Source organism: Dreissena polymorpha, chromosome 1, assembly GCF_020536995.1.
Source record: "Dreissena polymorpha isolate Duluth1 chromosome 1, UMN_Dpol_1.0, whole genome shotgun sequence".
NCBI classification, from domain to species: domain Eukaryota; kingdom Metazoa; phylum Mollusca; class Bivalvia; order Myida; family Dreissenidae; genus Dreissena; species Dreissena polymorpha.
The window spans coordinates 118,952,012-118,969,515 of record NC_068355.1 but is presented as its reverse complement, the minus strand read 5'-3'; the positions used below and the strand labels follow the sequence as shown (position 1 = coordinate 118,969,515).

At 35.3% G+C, this 17,504-nt stretch overlaps 1 protein-coding gene across 1 annotated transcript in view; it reads left to right on the top strand.

Moving 5' to 3' along the window:
• Positions 1-2,336: 2,336 nt before the first annotated feature.
• LOC127846873 (vacuolar protein sorting-associated protein 18 homolog) overlaps positions 2,337-17,504 on the top strand; it is an 89,933-nt gene continuing 74,765 nt past the window's right edge. The window contains exons 1-4 of the mRNA XM_052378304.1: positions 2,337-2,416; positions 13,716-13,802; positions 13,909-13,985; positions 17,358-17,467. Coding sequence (XP_052234264.1) covers positions 13,725-13,802; positions 13,909-13,985; positions 17,358-17,467 — 265 coding nt within the window. The 5' untranslated portion in view covers positions 2,337-2,416; positions 13,716-13,724. The remainder of the gene's footprint in view (positions 2,417-13,715; positions 13,803-13,908; positions 13,986-17,357; positions 17,468-17,504) is intronic.

Here is a 17,504-nt window from a genome sequence, read left to right as displayed (position 1 = left end):
CGCATGGTACATCTTCTTCACAGGTGGAAACACATATATGCCGTCTGTTCATAATGCACGTAAATGAAGAACCTTAAAGTATATTCCCCGTGAAATAATAAACATTTTTAATTGTGAAGTTGCTAGTATGTAAAAATAAGTACCGTCGATTCTTTTCTTTTTCTTTTTTGAACGCATAATTTAATGAATTCATAGATCTATGCCATCAAAAGAAAATCGTGTTAAAGGGGCCGTTGGGCTAACAAACTGTTAATTAAAAGAAGAAAAACATAGTAAAACACTTTTGGTTCGATTTTGTCATGTCGAGCATGACTATGCTTGTCCCATGATATTCATACTTTTTGCGGAATACTTACAAATTTAACACAAACTTGAAAACGATTTAATGTAATAAAATGCATTGATCTATACCCAACAATAATTGTGGATGCAATGGTGAAAATTTTATTACTACCAACATACATGTATCTATATGTGTTCAGTTCTGTTCTAAGTGAAAGTAGCAACTGTAATGCGATGGTCCACTTTGACAATTCGCACGGATCTGCCAACAGCTACCGTGTTCATAAATGCGTGTCATGTTTTGGTTGAAAAAAAGCACTAAAATACTAAGAAAAACCTACCTTAACAAAACGCAGAAATTTTATCCGAAAATTTACAATTGCCAACGTCCATCACCTGCAAAATCTGCCCTACAGTATTCATTGTTTACATAAGCTGAAGTTAATTTAAACCAAAACAAATTAAAAGAAAAACGGTAAAATTAAATTCTCCGCACTCAACAATCTTTCTGTAGGTTCTACTTGAGAATAAAACTATTGTTAATTGCTAAAAAAATTGGTTGACAAATTACGCGAAACAGTAGTAACAACTTGACGTCGTTTTTTCTCTGAAACGACGTCAGCGCCTGATTAGTCAAAAGCGCGTTCCCAGCCACATACATATATATATATATATATATATATATATATATATATATATATATATATATATATATATATATATATATATATATATATTGCATAATTATGTTACTATATTTAGTCGTGAAAATCTCGGTATTGAGCAAGTGTGCAAATAACCGGTTATTGGCACACTGTTCCAAAATCGGTTATTTGCAAACTTCCGGTTATCTCGCACGTGTTGTCCAGTAACGGCGGATCGTCGGCACGCGTTGACCATACGTAACTGGCGACCGGAGCTTCAAAACAAAATGGTGTCTAAACGGGTTTTGGAATCGCTATCGAATCGTTAACTAGATTTAGCCAGCATCATTGAAAATACTGAAGATAATTTAGCAGAACCTGATACATATGAATTTGTCAGTGCACAAAAAACGAAAACACAAAGAAAAAAGCAATATCGGACGTTCACAGGTTTAAAAATTGGCTTGAAAGAATTTATTAAATGTCTAACTTTATCTTATATCATAATATCAAAATATAAGCTAACGTGGAGTTCATCAAATTATAAATTCACATTGTTTTGAGCAGATAATTCACATTGTTACAAATACTTAAAAACACAAGTTGGCCTCCTCAAATAACTGAAAAGCCGGAGTGATTTCTTTAATTCCTCTTGAAGTTTCCAATCATACATTAAAAACACACAACCCGAAATACGTTTTGGATTCGTTCGATGCTTTTTTAAATAAATATTTTACTTTATCACAACGTCCGAATAGTTGTCGTTAAAATCCAGAGAGTCAAGCTTAAACTGGTGTGTTTCGTCACAGAAATTACGTCATACAAGTTAGATACGTCATAAATTGCGTAATCCATATATAAAATAAAAGTACGGAAAGCTGGTTCGGTAATGTATTTTAGTGAAGGAACAAATAGGTTGATATGTATATGATGAACATAATTATGCAATAAACAGGTCATTATATGGAGAAAGTGTGCCTTTAGGGGTTATTGGCACACTTGGTGTTTATTTGCACTCGGACTAAAGCCCCCGTGCAAATAACTCACCAAGTGTGCAAATAACCCCTAAAGGCACACTTTTTCCATATAATAATGTATACTGAAGTTGATTTTTCGTTATATTTTGATTATTTATCAATCAAAATAATGTTTTCACTAAGAGATATCATAGCCACACGCGATCCACCTGTGGATTGATAATTTAAAAACATAATGGAACCTGTAAAAATTGTACGGATGCACACGAATATAGTGTATTATTTAAATATGTAAAAATAGCAGACGATTAATGGTTATTTAATAAACATGATACCTTATAGTTACGTCGGCATCTATATCTATTCTCAGTTCCGGAGAATACACTTGCCAACAAACTGAAAATACTCAATTGTTGATGACGAATACACACTGGAATATACACTCGATTAATTTAGTCTGCCTTTTACGATCTGTTGTGCACGTCTGTACCTAACATTAACCTTTTTGAGGAAGTAAGTTATTATTTTAAACAATTATTATCAATGTTTTGCAAGGATGTTTACCACTGACAGCTCTTATGTTAGAATCATTTTAGATATTTGTAAAAGTGCTTTATAGTTTGTATTGTTTATTCGTCTACTGAAGTTCGACATTGCCATTGATTCCTGCCGACCCAGACATCTTACCATGCATTTTATCTATTGAATTGTCAATTTTGTGGGAGGGTTTTTGATTGAATAGACATGAATAGTAAGACTATAATCATTATATACCTGATGTTTGGTTTATCTTTGTAATCATTTATAGTTTTTTTTTATAGATTTCTGCTTGCAAATATGTTGCAACAGCTCTGTATTGTAAATTAATTTGTATAGTTCTGGCTACCATAACTTTAAATGTCGCTTTTTATGATTTTTGACTGGCGCGACTTTATACAGGTATGTCAATACTATATAAACTGTACGCTGAAGTTTCTTTAGCTAGTAATTGTAGTATATCGCCATGTATACTCAAACCTGGTTGTCTCGCAGTAATTCATTAGCCCCATTTTATAAACAAACCAGCGTGACCTTATTGTCAAATCTGATAGAAAACAACTCTCAAAACCATTATGAATGGATTTTTTGAAAGTAAAGAAAGCCAAGTTAGTAAGTCTCAAAAGTAAGCAAGGGGAGCTCAGAGACTGTTTCTATGGTTTATGCAGCGTTGGGCTGAACTTTAAGCTGTTAAGCCTCAGAAACTTGGTTTGTAGCAAGCAACAACCGAGTCAAAGGATTGACTGCTTGTGAGGGAGCTAGGCAGCACTTCATCGCAATGGTCTGCTTGATGCTCCAGAGCGGATATGGAATGTTCACTGAAGTGTGGTATCGCACACGACATTGTTCTGACAATTTGAACCTTTGATTTAATGTTTGTCAAATAGACTGCTTATAAACGTCTGCTTTTATATTTCTTGGATGCAGTGTGTGCTTCCAAAGGAGCCACTTTTCCAGTTTTCATTAACTTTCACAACAGTAGTGGGTAGTTGCTATGTGGCAGCCATAAAAAGTCGCTTTATGCTTCAATTCAGTGTTGTTATATTTTCTGGTCCTTTGGGATCATGTAGTATATACAATTTTTGTTATAATAGCAGTAATTTTTTTTGCCCAAAATTACAGCCGATATTTGGCTGCTTCCCAATTGCAAAAAATGACGTTTTTTCCCAAAAATTTGATAAAAAATTTCCCAAAAAAAGACAAAATGTTCCCATTAAAGCCAATAAGATTACAATGTAATCTAGCAATAATTTCGAACGAGTGCCGAACGAGTGCCGATCGAGCTTGTCGAGTCGTAACCGAACGACAACTGACTTACGTATTGTTCGCGAATTTAGCTGAATACTATTTTATGTTGCTATGCACATCTCTCTCTCTCTATATTGCCGAGGATACCGACGATAATCGATGTATCCCGATTGTAAACGCCTGTTTTTACACACGTCCAAGATGGCGGCAAGCAGACGAGAAATTTGCGATGAGCGGCGAAAATGATAAATAACATTTAAATTAACAACGGATATCATGTAATTATTACGGAATAATTTAATGCGTGTGTCAATTAACGCAAAATACAACGTTGTGAGATAAAAACAACAAATATTTATTAGAAATCTTCACAGTGAATGTGCATCATGGAAATCAGTGTTGCGAAATTGGAGTTAGTCTACCGGTACTCACAAAGTTAATGAAAAGAGACAAACATGATATAATTTATATGTTAGTGAATCTGTGTATAATCAGATTCATATGCATATTCTGCTTTATTATGTTTGTCACGCTTTACAGTTTACTGAAATAGCATAAGTGGAGGATGTCAAGTGCAAAATGTTGAAAGGTAAAGAAATGAAATAAATTATTTTAACTCCATTTAATACATCATTGACATAGCAAGACCACTAAAGCGTTTTTTTAAAATATTTGTTAATGTTTTCACCATATGATATTTAATTTAAAAAAATATTGAATTAAATTCTTTCTGTTAAAGAGGTTATGATTAAATGGTATATTTAAGAATCTATAGAGATTATTGCAAGTTCAATATGCATGTGGAAGGATATTAACTTAACATTGTCTTCATTGTAAGAACACATTAAATTAGCACTTTATAATATAAAAATGCTGGCGCACATACTTTAATAATTTTAATTCTGTTCTTATAATCATATTTATAATGTTTCCCAATTTAATGGTTTATAGCGCTATTTTTCCCAATTTCATGGTATTGCGCAAATTTTCCCAACCCGAATGGCACAGGCTGTAAGCTTGTACAGCTTAAGCCAGTGCTAGGGGGCGTGAGTGGTGTAGCGTTTTCCATTTCCACTCATGAACAGACATAATCAAAGAGGGTCTGCTATTATATTTCTTGGATAAAGTGTGTGATTCCAAAGGAGCCATTTTCCAGTTTAAATTAAAAAATTCTCGGGTAAGATTGATTGTTCAGATAATTAGAATTCGTCAGGTTATTATGATTTCTTATCAATTTCAAGGCCAATATATGTGCAGTCCGCACAGGCTAATCAGGGACAACTTTCTGCCTAAACTGGATTTTTGCTAAGAAGAGTCTTTCTTAAAATGAAACATATAATAAAAGCGTTAAGTGCTGTCCCTGATTTGCCTGTGCATTAAAGTGTTGTCCCTGATTGGCCTGTGCATTAAGGTGTTGTCCCTGATTGGCCTGTGCATTAAAGTGTTGTCCCTGATTGGCCTGTGCATTAAGTGTTGTCCCTGATTGGCCTGTGCATTAAAGTGTTGTCCCTGATTGGCCTGTGCATTAAAGTGTTGTCCCTGATTGGCCTGTGCATTAAGGTGTTGTCCCTGATTGGCCTGTGCATTAAAGTGTTGTCCCTGATTGGCCTGTGCATTAAAGTGTTGTCCCTGATTGGCCTGTGCATTAAAGTGTTGTCCCTGATTGGCCTGTGCATTAAAGTGTTGTCCCTGATTGGCCTGTGCATTAAAGTGTTGTCCCTGATTGGCCTGTGCATTAAAGTGTTGTCCCTGATTGGCCTGTGCATCAAGTGTTGTCCCTGATTGGCCTGTGCATTCAGTGTTGTCCCTGATTGGCCTGTGCATTAAAGTGTTGTCCCTGATTGGCCTGTGCATTAAGTGTTGTCCCTGATTGGCCTGTGCATTAAAGTGTTGTCCCTGATCGGCCTGTGCATTAAGTGTTGTCCCTGATTGGCCTGTGCATTAAGTGTTGTCCCTGATTGGCCTGTGCATTAAGTGTTGTCCCTGATTGGCCTGTGCATTAAACCCCATTTTCTCAGAGCGTGACTCATATATTAAGTTATTATGGTGATTTATTTAATACATGTTATTTAAAAAAAAGGTTATTAATTATTAATAATCACATTTCACAAAACCAATTGTAAAAATCAACTGAATATTAATTGTTTTTTATAGTAAATACGAAAAAGTTATTGTTTTTTAGCTCACCTGTCACGAAGTGACATGGTAAGCTTATGTGACCGTATGATGTCCGGCGTCTGTATGTGTGTGTGTGCGTGCGTCCGTCAACAATTTGTTTGTGTAGACAGTAGAGGTCACAGATTTCATCCAATCTTCATGAAATTTGGTCAGAATGTTTATCTTGATGAAATCTGAGTTGGGATTGTATTTGGGTCATCTGGGGTAAAAAACTAGGTCACTAGGTCAAAAACTAGGTCACATAATAGGTCAAATAATAGAAAAACCTTGTGTAGACAATAGAGGTCGCAGTTTTCATCCAATCTTTATGAAATTTGGTCATTATGTTTATCTTGATGAAATCTGGGTTGGGATTGTATATGGGTCATCTGGGATCAAAAACTAGGTCACTAGGTCAAATAATAGAAAAACCTTGTGTAGACAATAGAGGTCACAGTTTTCATCCAATCTTTATAAAATTTGATCAGAATGTTTATCTTGATGAAATCTGGATTGGGATTGTATTTGGTTAGTCAGGTGAGCGATTCAGGGCCATCATGGCCCTCTTGTTTTACATGGACTTGTAGAAAATAAATAAACGAGTATACATAAGCTAAAATAACATATTGGATTACTTATGTTATTTTACGAGTCATATTCATTCATATATAATCATTATTGGAAATCCGCGAAACAGCGCATTTGAGGCCCAGTCAGATGAGCCAGTAAGAAAAAAAAGATGTGAGTTCCATGAAAATTAAAGATTAACTTATGAAGTGTACGATCATGAATGTGTAATAATGTATCAACAATACATCTTAACATAAATGATACAATTCATTCTCAAGAATTTTTTATATGAAACTATTAGTTCCAACAGAACCTCGTCTGATGTGCAGTATACACAGTACATGCTCTTTAAAGAACAAACAGAAACCACAACTCTTTATGTTACAATGTTAACCTTTTATTTCATCACTTGCCTTACAAATACAAATTGTATTCACATAAAATGTATTTCATTTTCAGATAGTGTTCCACTTCATTGTTCCCTAGCTGTAGAGTTGTTGGAGAAAACCCTGTATTGTTATGTTACAAAGATAAATAAATAAAGGAGTAGAATTTATTTTCACTTTGTTATAATATAAAGGAAACATGTAATCAACGTACGCATTGCATAAATGAATATTGTAAAAAGTGTGTCCTTAATGAAAAAAATCCACTAAAGAACGGCAGAAATTGTCAATATCCACACTTTTACAAAGATGTTGACCACACTTGACCGAAATGTAGCAGCTCATAGACAAGAAATCATTAACTTATTATGTATCATTAGCAGAAACATAATGACCATCTTTTATCAACAAAGAGTCAAATATTGAATATTAACACATGTCGCCGAACATAGACAGACCACAATGACTCACCTATAGCACTTCGTGCACATGTGAGCATAAAACAGCAACTACATAAATAAGTTAATGATGTGTTGTCCATATAAGCTGCATTTTGGTCCTGTTGTGGACTGTGCACAACGTCGTCCACTTCCTGTGCCTTAGTAAGTTGTTCAGGCAGTGGCACCTGCTAATCTATGCATAAGTTGTGCAGGCGCATTCATGCAGCCACTGCTTGACAGCACTCATCGAGTCTCATGAATAAACAACCGCCAGTTTTATGTAGACACCTGTCGATAGAGAATAACAATCAATATTAACTAGTGATTTAATTACAATGTCCAATTTATTATCAATACTAATAAATTATTATGCATTTTATATAATTGATGAACATCTTCAGATATTAACTAGAAATGGCGCGGCAGAGGTTGACGCATATCCCCACGCTGCATGTTTGACCCAGGGGGCGCCCCAGGGTTGGTAATGGGGCCATTCATAGTTCAGATTGACCATATTGTCATAAGAGATGTTCAGTATCATTTTGAAGTAAATCAGTGTAGAAATGAAGAATTTATAGTAAAAGGCAATTTTGGGTGGGCGTGGTCTATGTGGGCGAGGGCGCCCCAGGGTTGGTAATGGGGCCATGCATAGTTGAGATTGACCGTATTGTCATAAGAGATGTTCAGTATCAATTTGAAGTAAATTGGTGTAGAAATGAAGAAGTTATAGTAAAAGGCAATTTTGGGTGGGCGTGGTCTATGTGGGCGGGGGCGCCCCAGGGTTGGTTATGGGGCCATACATAGTTGAGATTGACCGTATTGTCATAAGAGATATTCAGTATCAATTTGAAGTAAATCGGTGTAGAAATGAAGAAGTTATAGTAAAAGGCAATTTTGGGTGGGCGTGGTCAATGTGGGCGCGGGCCCCAGGGTTGGTAATGGGGCCATGCATAGTTGAGATTGACCGTATGTTCAGTATCAATTTGAAGTAAATCGGTGTAGAAATGAAGAAGTTTATGTAAAATAACATAAAAAAATCAGTGAAAATCTCTTACCTGGCCCCACCCAAACCCCCATAACTTTTGACCCAGGGGTCAGATCAAAATTCCAAATAGTGCAGCAGGGCTTTTTTTCCTGACTTTGTGAAGCGGCCCTGGCCCCCTTATTTTGTGAAAAAATGAGTCGCGAACTTTTCAAAATGGGTCGCACATATGCTCATAGCTACCATGTGTGTAAATTTCAAGGTTCTAGTGCTTATAGTGTAGGAGGAGATAGTGGCCAGGACGGACAGACAGACGGTGGAGATAACCACAATATCCCCACGCTTTTCAAAAAGCGTGGGTATAATTAAATTTAAGACTAAAATGGGTAAAGAAATAAATTCATAAAACAAAATTTGCAATAATCTACGGCACATTTTTATCAACACATGCACGTGCATATGAAAGCAACTTTAAAATCTGTATCAAATGTTTTTTTAAAAACATGTGTCTCCTTCACTGATGCCCCCATGTCACGTTGAGATACACAAACAAGTCCATCAGTCATTAAAAGACAAATTTCTTCAGTACAAACAACTTGTGTATATGCTCAAAACTTGAAAACAAATAACAAAACAAATTTAATTACACATTTTTGTACAGCTACAATTCATTAACACATTAAGGTCATTCAGCAGTTGCTGTTATGCAAAATCCATCCACAGATGAACAGACAGATACATAGGACGAACAGGTGCAATGCTTAAGGCTTCCCACGGTGTACGTTTACTAAATTGTTATGATGTAGATGTGACGATTACAATTATGCTCTAAAGAGTATTAAAGGCATAAAGCTTCACACTTTTTATCAAATATTTTGTGTGGAGATTTATTTTGTGCTTATTAAATGGTGTCTTATGTTGATTAACTGAATGTGTTTAACTGTTTTGAACTAAATAAACATACATGTAGTAAGTTTACATACCTAAATCTACTCTTCGGCCGTCCAAAAGCCCTCTCAACCACAATACACTTGACTGGGCATTGTTGTACCTATTGTTGATAGCTGGAGTCCCCCAGTAGGTGTCCCTTGTGGTTTTCTTCTAGAAAAGTCTAATAACAAATTTATAATAAGCTAAGTTTAAGTTGGAACAATCATTGGTTAAACGGTTTATGAAGGGAGCTATAGGATGCTCGCAAGCTTAACGCAATCTTAAATTCATTTAAAATATAAATTTAACGTTGATATGCATATTTTATATGTTGATACAGTGTGTACACATACCCAGAAACATAATTGAATCTTTTATGTTGTTGAAAGAAATTAAAAGTAAAATTATGTATGCACATTAAACACATTATATTTTAGTAATGTGCAATGCATTGATGAAAAAAAAAAAATATTTGCATCATCATAACAGTAGTATTCTACTTTTTCCTAGCCAATACGAGCCATAGTCCCTCTAATAGCATATCCATAAAAGCACATTATTTATTGTCATACCTTCAAACCACGGATAAAGACAGAGGCGTCATGTGTGTTGACCCAAGCCATTTTACATAATCTCAATGAACCTGCAAATAAACTATACTTTAATATGTGAAATGTGTTTCACTAACTTTGTTAAATGATTTGGGCATCTATTTAATTCACATGTTTTATGATTTAACACTATTAGTTAAGCCACTTCTGACTGACAAGTGACATTGTTCAGTGTGAAACAGGGTCATTAAAAACACTTTGCCATTGGGCAAGAGCGTAACTCGATCAGAATATAACTTTGCTACCTTGCATCTCACCGTGCAGTGTGAGATTTATGTTGCTCAGCTGCTGAATATTACTGTACAATTCATTAATCTAATTTTGACAGAACATTGATAATGTTGGGATTGCAAAGTTTATGACTTATAATCGTTGGGGCAGATATTGCAGACATTATACTGTGCATTATTTATTATTCATTAGATAGAAAAAACTTCAAAACTTTTCGCACAAAAGGTATATCAGACAGTATATTTCGTCGACAACTAACTTGTATAGCAATGTCCGAAATGTGAAATATCCGAATTCTAGTTCACCCGTTAATATTCAATATTTAATGACAAATGAACTGTTTTACTTCAAAAGAAACCATAAAACATTTGTTTTGATAAAAATTGAACAAAGATGACTAAATAATTACCTATTTAACGAATTAATTATCCAAACACCACAAATTTCATTTCCCTTGGACGTTTAATGCAAAGAATTACATAACGAATATATTTAACGTTATCAAACATAAATACGTCCAATAGTATCAATATTTCTCCATCACGGAGATCGCTAAATCCTTTCTTTCTCGAAGCATATTCATCTCTCTAGGTTTACCAACGTCAAAAGCTCGTGCGGCCGCCATGTTTACGGACGCTAAGAGAGGTCTTACCCAGTCGTAGCTTTAAGCACGAATCTTACGACATCTTAGCTGCGATTTCTTTGATAAAACAGTTTGCAGAACTTACGATAAGCGTACGACAAAATTCTACGAATCTTACGTAAGATCACGCTAAGATATGTTGATAAAACGGCCTCCATAATCTTTCACTTTCTTAAATAAGAGTTATTACCCTTTGTTGTTTTTGGATGATGGAATTTTCAGGGCCATATCTCAGATATGATACAACATTTCAACATGAAACTTCATTAGTGTGAAGAAATCAATGGGAAGTAGTGCCATTCACAAGAACAATAATCCTGCACTTTCTTTACTAAGAGTATAAGGAGAGTTGCAATGCATAAACTAGAAATGGCGTGGCAGAGGCCGACGCATATTCCCACGACGCATGTTTGACCCAGGGGCGCCCCATGGTTGGTAATGGGTCCATGCATAGTTGAGATTGATCGTATTGTTATAAGAGAAGTTCAGTATCAATTAGAAGTGAATCGGTGTAGAAATGAAGAAATTATAGTAAAAGACAATTTTGGGTGGGTGTGGCCTATTACATGTATGGGCGGGGTGCCACAGGGTTGATGAAGGGGCCATACATAGTTGAGATTGACCTTATTGTCATAAGAGATATTCAGTATCAATTTGAAGTAAATCAGTGTAGAAATGAAGAAATTAAAGTAAAAGGTAATTTTGGGTGGGTGTGGCCTATGTGGGCGGGGCGCCCCAGGGTTGGTAATGGCGCCATGCATAGTTGAGATTGACTGTATTATCATTAAAGAGGTTCAGAATCAATTTGAAGTGAATCGGTGTAGAAATAAAGATATTATAGTAAAAGGCAATTTTGGGTGGGCGTGGCCTATGTGGGCGGGGCGCCCCAGGGTTGGTAATGGGGCCATGCATAGATGAGATTAACTGTATTGTCATAAGAGAGGTTCAGTATCAATTTGAAGTGAATCGGTGTAGAAATTAAGAAATTATAGTGAAAGGCAATTTTGGGTGGGCGTGGCCTATGTGGGTGTGGCCTATTATGGGCGGGGCGCCCCACGGTTGGTAATGGGGCCATACATATTTGAGATTGACCGTATTGTCATAAGAGAAGTTCAGTATCAATTTGAAGTGAATCGGTGTAGAAATGAAGAAATTATAGTAAAAGACAATTTTGGGTGGGTGTGGCCTATTATGGGCGGGGCGCCTCAAGGTTGGTAATGGGGCCTTACATAGTTGAGATTGACTGTATTGTCATAAGAGATGTTCAGTATCAATTTGAAGTAAATCGGTGTAGAAATGAAGAAATTAAAGTAAATGGCAATTTTGGGTGGGCGTGGCCTATGGGGGCGGGGCGCCCCAGGGTTGGTAATGGCGCCATGCATAGTTGAGATTGACCGTATTGTCATAAAAGAGGTTCAGTATCAATTTGAAGTGAATCGGTGTAGAAATGAAGAAATTATAGTAAAAGGCAATTTTGGGTGGGCGTGGCCTATGTGAGCGGGGCGCCCCAGGATTGGTAATGGGGCCATGCATAGTTGAGATTAACTGTATTGTCATAAGAGAGGTTCAGTATCAATTTGAAGTGAATGGGTGTAGAAATAAAGAAATTATAGTAAAAGGCAATTTTGGGTGGGCGTGGCCTATGTGGGCGAAGCGCCCCAGGGTTGGTAATGGGGCCATGCATAGCTGAGATTGACCATATTGTCATAAGAGAGGTTCAGTATCAATTTGAAGTGAATCGGTGTAGAAATGAAGAAATTATAGTAAAAGGCAAAGTTATATAATGTAAAGGAATCGAACAAAATCTAGATGCTGCTTTTGCATAAAAAATCAAAGTTATCAATGTGTGATGATAACAAGCATACATAATTAGCTTGAATGCTTTAATTGGAATAAGATCACTATAGATTACTGTTGCAAAGTTAAGAATACAGTCATTATTTTTGGATATCACATGTTAAGAAATGAATAGTTCTTATTATCCTTCATCCCTTAATATTTTTTGACACCAGTAACTCTTGGATATTGATGACTGCCCAAGACTAAACTTGTAGTTGTTGTTGTTGTATAGCATCTTATTTAGCATCTTCCATTTTACTAATGTCTACCAGTAAATTGTATGCATTCAGTTCTTCTTTTCATCACCGCTTTCAAGCAACTTGACCCATCAGATTTTAAGTTAGGAAGTATTTTGAAGGTTTTGGCTTTTAAGCATTTCACAGAGCTCCAGATAAGGTTTTGTGAAATTCTTAACGTTACTACCAGATTTTCAAAAAGAATTCTTAACTCTGAAATTTTATTCTTAACGTTACTACTAAGTTTTGGAAAATAATTCTTAACTTTTCTAAATGACCTAAAAATAAATAATAATGGTTATTTTCATGCAAAAAATCAAAATAAACATATACTAGCAACTTAATTTAAACGAGTTCAACAGTGTCTATTCAGTATTATACAATTTTATTTTTCAAATACCTTCATATGCCCAAACTGTGCTTAGATTGCATGCCATCGATGAATTTTTACATATTTCACAATTAAAACGGGTCTCCCCTTCATTCTTTTCAACGATTTGCCATGGGAATTGTTCCTTCCACTCGTTCAATGTTTTTTTGTTTAAGTTTGGACCTGTCGTGTCGCGTTTTTTCAGCTTTTCCGACTGAATTGAACATACAACATCGTATAAGATCTTTTCTATAATGTCTTTCTTAACATTCAACTTCGGCTCACTTTGCGTACAATATGTTAAAAGCGTGTTTTTGCACGTTTTTTAGGACGCTCTCTGGGCACCGCCATTGTTTTTTGACAGATAGACTGTACACGCTGCTTAAAATAAAAATCAATACGAACCAATGTAAAAATAATATTCGTAACTTGATTTTGTAATTCTTAATGGTGCGACAAGATTTTAAAATAAATACATAACGGACTTGAAAATAATTCGTAATTACGAAAATACGACCCTTATCTGGAGCTCTGTTTCAGAAATGATATCTGCTGTTTCGAACAAAGATTGCGGTAAGTATCTGCTTAAAAATTGTATTCAATTTTGTAAAACTTATATGCATTTATTTCAGGGCTAAAACATGGCATCAATTCTAGACCAGTATGAAAATGCCCAGGCCTCTTATATATCCCCATCCACAAAAAGAGTTCAAGAACCTGTAAGTATAGGAACATTTCTCCTTATGATTATTGCAAGACTGGTATGTTACAATATGTGTGTTTGCTGCAGTTGCAACTCTATAAAATACACTCTTTTCTTTTCAGCTTGGTCCAGGCTTCATTGATGTTCGTTTGCCAGACTCAGAGTTGCCGATCTTCTGTAAGAAGAAGATAAACTTCAAGTAAGCATGTTCACATATAGTTCCATGTGATACTATTATTGGCTTTTAATAGTGCCAGAATGACTAAAATGCATTTAGCATTATTTAGATGATAATTTGATTATTTGCTCTATATGCATAAAGACGTCATAAAATTGTATGCTGATCATCATAAATGAGTATGATGTCACAAAAGTGACAAAATCTTTTTTTAGAAAACACATGTTTGTCTATATTCTTCACATATTAACATTAGTCTGCAAAGAAAGAGAAGAAGGCCAATGTAATTCATGGAAAAAATTATGTGATTGTATGTAGGTTTTTTTTGCCAATGCTCTGAAGGGATAAATATTTAATCATATATATTTTTTACTGAGATGTGATTTTCTTTAACAAATGAATTTTTATGTTTCACTAAAAAGCACCTAAAAATCTTTAAACAAAATGAAAATATTTTTAGTTTTATTTTTGCCCTCAACAATAATTTTTCTGCAAACATATTAGTTTGATTATTTAGTTTAATTTAGCCTACGTATTTTACAACATAGACTGTTATAACGCTTTGCATAATAAGATTGGTTAATGGTAAACTATTGTGGGGTTCTTCTCTCTAGTCGTATCAGCCAAAGACACAAATGGAAATGTATTTTTTTTAGGGATGTCAACGAATATCCGAATATTCGGTCCCGGACCGAATATTCGGATACTATTTTCCGAATCGAATATTCGGAAGAAAAAAATCAAAAAAAAATCGAGTAATTTCAAACACCTTGTATTCGTGAAATTTGCTTCAAACATTGTAAAAAAGTTGTTCCTCGTGTCATAATGTTTAGTCCGGATAATTCGTCGCTATGTTGATGACAGTATACCGGTCATAAATCCCGCTAATTGCCTAACAAAGACAGTCACTTTGTGTCACAATTATGATAGGTTCAAATCGCATCGGCAATCAAAACACCGACCTGCACTTGATCCAATGACTCGAATTACATTTAAAATTATCAAAGATTAAATGAGTAAAGGAAAAGCCGACTTGGTGTAAAAAACAAATAAGACCGTATGGCAATTAAAACACCGACCTGTCTTGATCTAATAACTTGAATTACATTTAACATGATCAAAGATTAAATGAGTAAAGGAAGTGCCGACTTGGTGTGAAAAACAAAAAAGATCGTATGGTTATAATCACGTTGTCCAATCAAAAAAGCTTTCAGAAAATAATTTACTCAACCTCCAATGAGTATTTGCGTATCGTATGGTCCAAACTTTAATTAATTACTCAATATTCAATCAGGTATTATATTTAAAGAAATGTTTTTGGTATTTCGACCTCATTTAATTGAAAATATTATCATTGCTACACGCATAAAGTAAATCTCTGTCCAATCAAAATGCCACCTACACCTTCCGCTGCTTGGAAGTATTTCACGAGATCATCCAATAAGAAGTCGGCAACGTGTAACTTGTGTGGAGTTAATCTCTTGACTGGTGGAAACGTCGCGAGAGCAAATTTCGGAAAGTCGCATATGTTGCTAGGAATGTTCTATCTGTACCTGCAACTTCTGTGCCATCTGAGCGCATATTCTCAACCACTGGATTGCTCATCAATAAACTAAGAAATAGACTCGCCAGTGATCTAGTCGACGCAATCGTGTTTTTAAATAAGAACAATGTTCATGTGCCCAGTGTCGCCGATCCGAGTGACTTTTAAATGTGGCAACGGTGTTTTGTTTGCATGTGTTCGCTATGTAAATAATACGTTTAAGTTCAGTTTAAATTATTTATAGATCTAACTGTTTTGTCATGTAATTATTTTGTCATCATGTAAATATTATGTTTCTCGTTCTATTGTTGATATACAATATTAAAGCACGTGTTCGCTTTGTAAATACTACGTTTAAGTTCAGCTTAAAATATTTATAGATCTAACTGTTTTGTTATGTAATTGTTTTGTCGTCGTGTAAATATTATGTTTCTCGTTCTATTGTTGATGTACAATATTAAAAGTTTAAAAACAGTTTTCGTCATTCAATTTTAACAATTAGCGACGGCAATGCTGTGTCAATATTTAGTCACTTCCGGGGAACTTCCGGTAAAAACGAAAGTAGAATTCATGGAGTAATGGTACGGTAAACAAAGTTCATTTTTTTCTAACAGATGTTGACCGAATATCCGAATATTCGTTTGAAAGGATGACCGAATATCCGAATACCAATATCGGTATTCGTTGCCATCCCTAATTTTTTTCCTTCGGTGGCAATGAGTATTCGCAGCACAGATGATTTTAGTAATAACTTTTTCTCAGCCGCATCTTCATCAGGATGTGAAATGTCGCCGGGATGTGTCCATTCCGTTAAAATAGCCAGCTTGTCTGCTTGTTGTCCGCCATCCGATGTCTGCCATCCGCCGTCCGCGTCGTGCTAAATCCTTAACATTGGCTCTAAAATCAATGTGCTTCCACCAACAACTTTGAAACTTCATATTTAGCTGCACCTTGATGAGTTCTACACGCCACACCCATTTTTGGGTCACTAGGTCAAAGTGTCACTGTGACCTCTAAAAAAAAAAAAAATCTCCTGACAAGCTTTCATCTATTCAAAACTGCACCCACAGCCGAGCGTTGGCACCTGCTATGCGGTGCTCTTGTTTAAAAATAGAATAAAAATTATTTTTATTTTTGAGGAATAAAAAAAGTAAAAAAAAAATTCAATTTTTTGTGGCCTCATATACAAGTATGACAAATATATAAAAATTTATCCATGTGTATAGCTAAAAACTTAAACTAAACAGTTTATGTGTATTACTTATAAGTACTTTAATCTTATGCTAACGCAGAACTCTACCTTTTTCGGATGTTTCTCGCATACCAGTAAGCACTTTAATCTTATACATGGGCAGAACTCTATCCCTTTATGATGTTGATTGCATAAGCACTATAATCTCATACATGGGCAACTCTTATCTTTTTCGGATGTTGCTTGCATAAGCACTTTAATCTTATACTAGGGACAAACATTATCTTTTTCGGATGTGCCTAGGATTAGCACTTTAATCTTATACATGTACATGGGCTGATCTCTATCACTTTCTGATGTTGCTTGCATAATCACTTTTATCTTATACATAGGCAGAACTCTATCTTTCTCGGATGTTTCTCGCATAAGCTCTTTAATCTTATACATGGGCTGAACTCTATCTTTTTCTGATTTTGCTTGCATATGCACTTAAATCTTATACATGGGTAGAACTCTATTTTTCTTGGATGTTTCTTGCATAAGCACTTTAATTTTATACATGGGCAGAACTCTATCTTTCTCTGATGTTTCTCTCATTAGCACTTTAATCTTATACATTGGCAGAACTCTATCTTTTTCTCATGTTGCTTGCATGCAGGCCAGAGGATTCCATCACCCACCTTGTAGTGTGCAACAACTTCCTAGTGCTGGCCATGAAACATGGCGTGCTGATGAGGCTGGACCTGGAGCACGCAGAGGACACTGACAGTATGTACACGTTAGATATTATACCAATTTATATTAG